Here is a 3075-nt window from a genome sequence, read left to right as displayed (position 1 = left end):
ATTTTTAGTTAGCATATAGCTAAAAATCTAACGATGGTTATATAATAGCAGCTGCATTCTGACGTGATAAGCTGTATGTTTTATATTCAATTAACGTATGATCCGATTAGTCGACTAATCGAATAAATAATCGGTGATTAATCGATTATTAAAATAATCGTTTGTGGCAACCCTAGTCATCAGTGTGCATTGCCAGTGCAATGCACACTATTGTGATTCGTTTCCCATCCAAGTCATCTCCATTTTGGCACACTTCTCCTCCTGCATACTTTGTCCTAGAGCTGCCGTTGTAATTTATATTTGTAAAGCTCCTGTGCCAAATGATGGCTATGCCTTTCGGTGCCTGTAAAACTTATAGTTTTTGAAATATTAATGTTTAAAATCATATAATGGGAGTCAATGGAGCCTTGTATTGGTCCAATACTGACCCTGCTATATCTACTTAGTACTGCACCATAGTTTAATAATATTTAATCTCAATAGTTCAGTGTTTACAATACTAATGTGATTGTATTTTGATGTTTTACTATAATGTTGTCCTAATATTGCTTTATTGTTGTAATATATTTCAAATTATTGACAACCATTACATTGGCAATGTGGCCTCTTTTTCTGCACACATACAAACCAACCCCTGACAGTGTTCTCTAACACAGCTCCAATGGTCTCATGGTTAGTTCCATGGGCATTCATGTGGGAGATCAGGGTTTGAAACCCAACAACAGCAACTTTAACAGAAAATCTCTACAAATTTCATATTTTCACACAATTATCCTCATTACAAACACCGGCTGACTTGACAGGCACACGCTGGTATAGAAAACACATTTGAACTTGATCACATTTCGTTCTGTAAGTCCAATGCTGCAGGCAAAGCCATGCTGCAATGACATGCTACATGGAAATGCACACTTGTTTTTACATCGTAAAAACCCAAGTCTAGTTCTCATTGTGATTCCACACACTACCTTAAATAGTTTTTGGGTGTGGTGTGATCACACCTGGATGTGTACAGTTCAATCTTTTTAACATCCCTGTAAGCTGATTTATTAACGTTACTTCAAAATAAACCAGGGGTCTCTGTTTCTGACAGGAAATTACAAGATTACTGGAAGAGACAGCTTGGTGTTCTTGGTTGATGCCTCCAAGGAAATGTTCATCAAAGGTGAAGATGGGCAACCTTCAAACTTTGACATGACCATGCAGGTGAGATTTGCAGTTGTTATGACATAATAAAACAAATAGGGCCGGTTTCACAGACAAGGCTTAGATTAAGACAGGAGTAGACCTAATATGGACTTGGTAAACTTGGGCATTTAATCAATTTGCATGAACATGGCTTAACTGTGTTTTAGTTAGTCTGAGACTATGGAGTCCTGGAGTAAGCCTAATGAAAACTCATTAGCCTAAGTGGGAGCACAGCCTGTTGGTCTACACTCATAAAAACCTGGAATAGAATTGAGGACATCATTTCTGGAATTAACTTTGGCACCAAACAATGGCTGAAGCTAAAAGAACTTTAAAAAAATTATATATACAGGGGTGCACATAAAATATTTGGTCTGGTTCTCAGGGGAGAACCTAGGGTTGTTGCTTGGTGCTCATATTTTCCTTCAGTCATTTAAAATGACTGTTTCAAAATAAATACCGTATTTTTCGGACTATAAGCCGCGACATTTTTTCCTGAAATTTGATCCATGCGGCTTATAGTCCGGTGCGGCTTATATGTGGATTTTTTTCTTCAGCCACCAGGGGGCTCTTATGCTCTATTTGCTTCAACCACTCGCTTCAAAAAAAATAAAAAAATAAAAAAAAAAAGCGATCGACTCCAGAGCCGACTGTTGTAGCAGGAAGCAGCGATTTAAAGATAGTCAGTGGCCAAAAACTCATAAAAGGGGATAAAACAGACATTTTTCACGGTGGAATCTGACTGATAAAAACTTTGGAGCTTAATCCAGGACCAGTTTGTGGANAACCTTGTTGTGAGAAGATGTAGGGGGGGAAACTTATTTGCATAAGTAACTCATTCCTACAATGCATTGGCACGCTAGAAGGCCACTGTAAAATATAATTTATATTTTATTTATATATTTCTGCTTTCTTTGGTCATTCTCATTGTGATTCCACACAGTACCTTAAATAGTTTTTGGGTGTGGTGTGATCACACAGTCTTTAACATCCCTGTAAGCTGATTTATTAACGTTACTTCAAAATAAACCAGGGGTCTCTGTTTCTGACAGGAGATTACAAGATTACTGGAAGAGACAGCTTGGTGTTCTTGGTTGATGCCTCCAAGGAAATGTTCATCAAAGMTGAAGATGGGCAACCTTCAAACTTTGACATGACCATGCAGGTGAGATTTGCAGTTGTTATGACACATAATAAAACAAATAGGGCCGGTTTCACAGACGAGGCTTAGATTAAGACAGGAGTAGGCCTAATCTGGACTTTTTAAACTTGGGCATTTAAAGTGCATCGTACCCCCCCGTGAAAGGATAACTCCGCCCCAAGGCAAACAGTGGTTGGTGCAGGAGGGTGGGTTAGGGAGCTAGGAGGTGTGGTCAGGACAGAGAACGTGACAAGCTAACATTTCTGATCGCTCTAAAGAAATTGTTTTGTAAAAAGTAAAATTTCATGACATACACAATGATTCATGACATATTTCATTTAAAATGATCAAGTCAGGTCAGTCTGGGACTGTCTTGTGCTGTCTCCCTGGATCACGAAGCTCTTTACCACAGCCTCGGCTGAGCTCTGTCCGACCTAGACTGCCCCGCTGCGCTGTCTGCACTGTCTGCCTTTTTTCTCCTCCGGGAGGAGAAAGGCAGGAAAAACAGTTGTGAGAGGCAAAATAATATCATTCTCAACAAATAAGAAGAAATCTGAAAATAATCGAATTCAGGATTTAGTGGAATCCATTAAATTGTTAGAAGCTCTGCAAGGAGAAGAGTGTAGGGGTAACCCTGGTGAAATAAACATTTCTATTTTTTATCTTTGATTTTGCTTTTACACTTATAAGAAGAAAGTCATTTTAAAGTTTTTTTCTATTTTCTTTAAGTGAATGGAACAATATGT

General features: G+C 38.4%; 1 protein-coding gene across 1 annotated transcript in view; it reads left to right on the top strand.

Annotated features, from left to right (window-relative positions):
- The window catches only part of LOC106534679 (X-ray repair cross-complementing protein 6), a gene marked incomplete at its 3' end in the record, with an annotated part of 9169 nt that overhangs the window by 3351 nt on the left and 2743 nt on the right, over nt 1-3075 (top strand). The window contains 1 exon segment of the mRNA XM_014031385.1: nt 1094-1205. Within this exon segment, the coding sequence (XP_013886839.1) occupies nt 1094-1205 (112 nt within the window).

This window comes from Austrofundulus limnaeus, unplaced genomic scaffold (assembly GCF_001266775.1).
Source record: "Austrofundulus limnaeus strain Quisiro unplaced genomic scaffold, Austrofundulus_limnaeus-1.0 Scaffold1243, whole genome shotgun sequence".
Taxonomy (NCBI): Eukaryota; Metazoa; Chordata; class Actinopteri; order Cyprinodontiformes; family Rivulidae; genus Austrofundulus; species Austrofundulus limnaeus.
The sequence above is the reverse complement of the archived record's forward strand: the minus strand, read 5'-3'. Positions and strand labels throughout refer to the sequence as shown.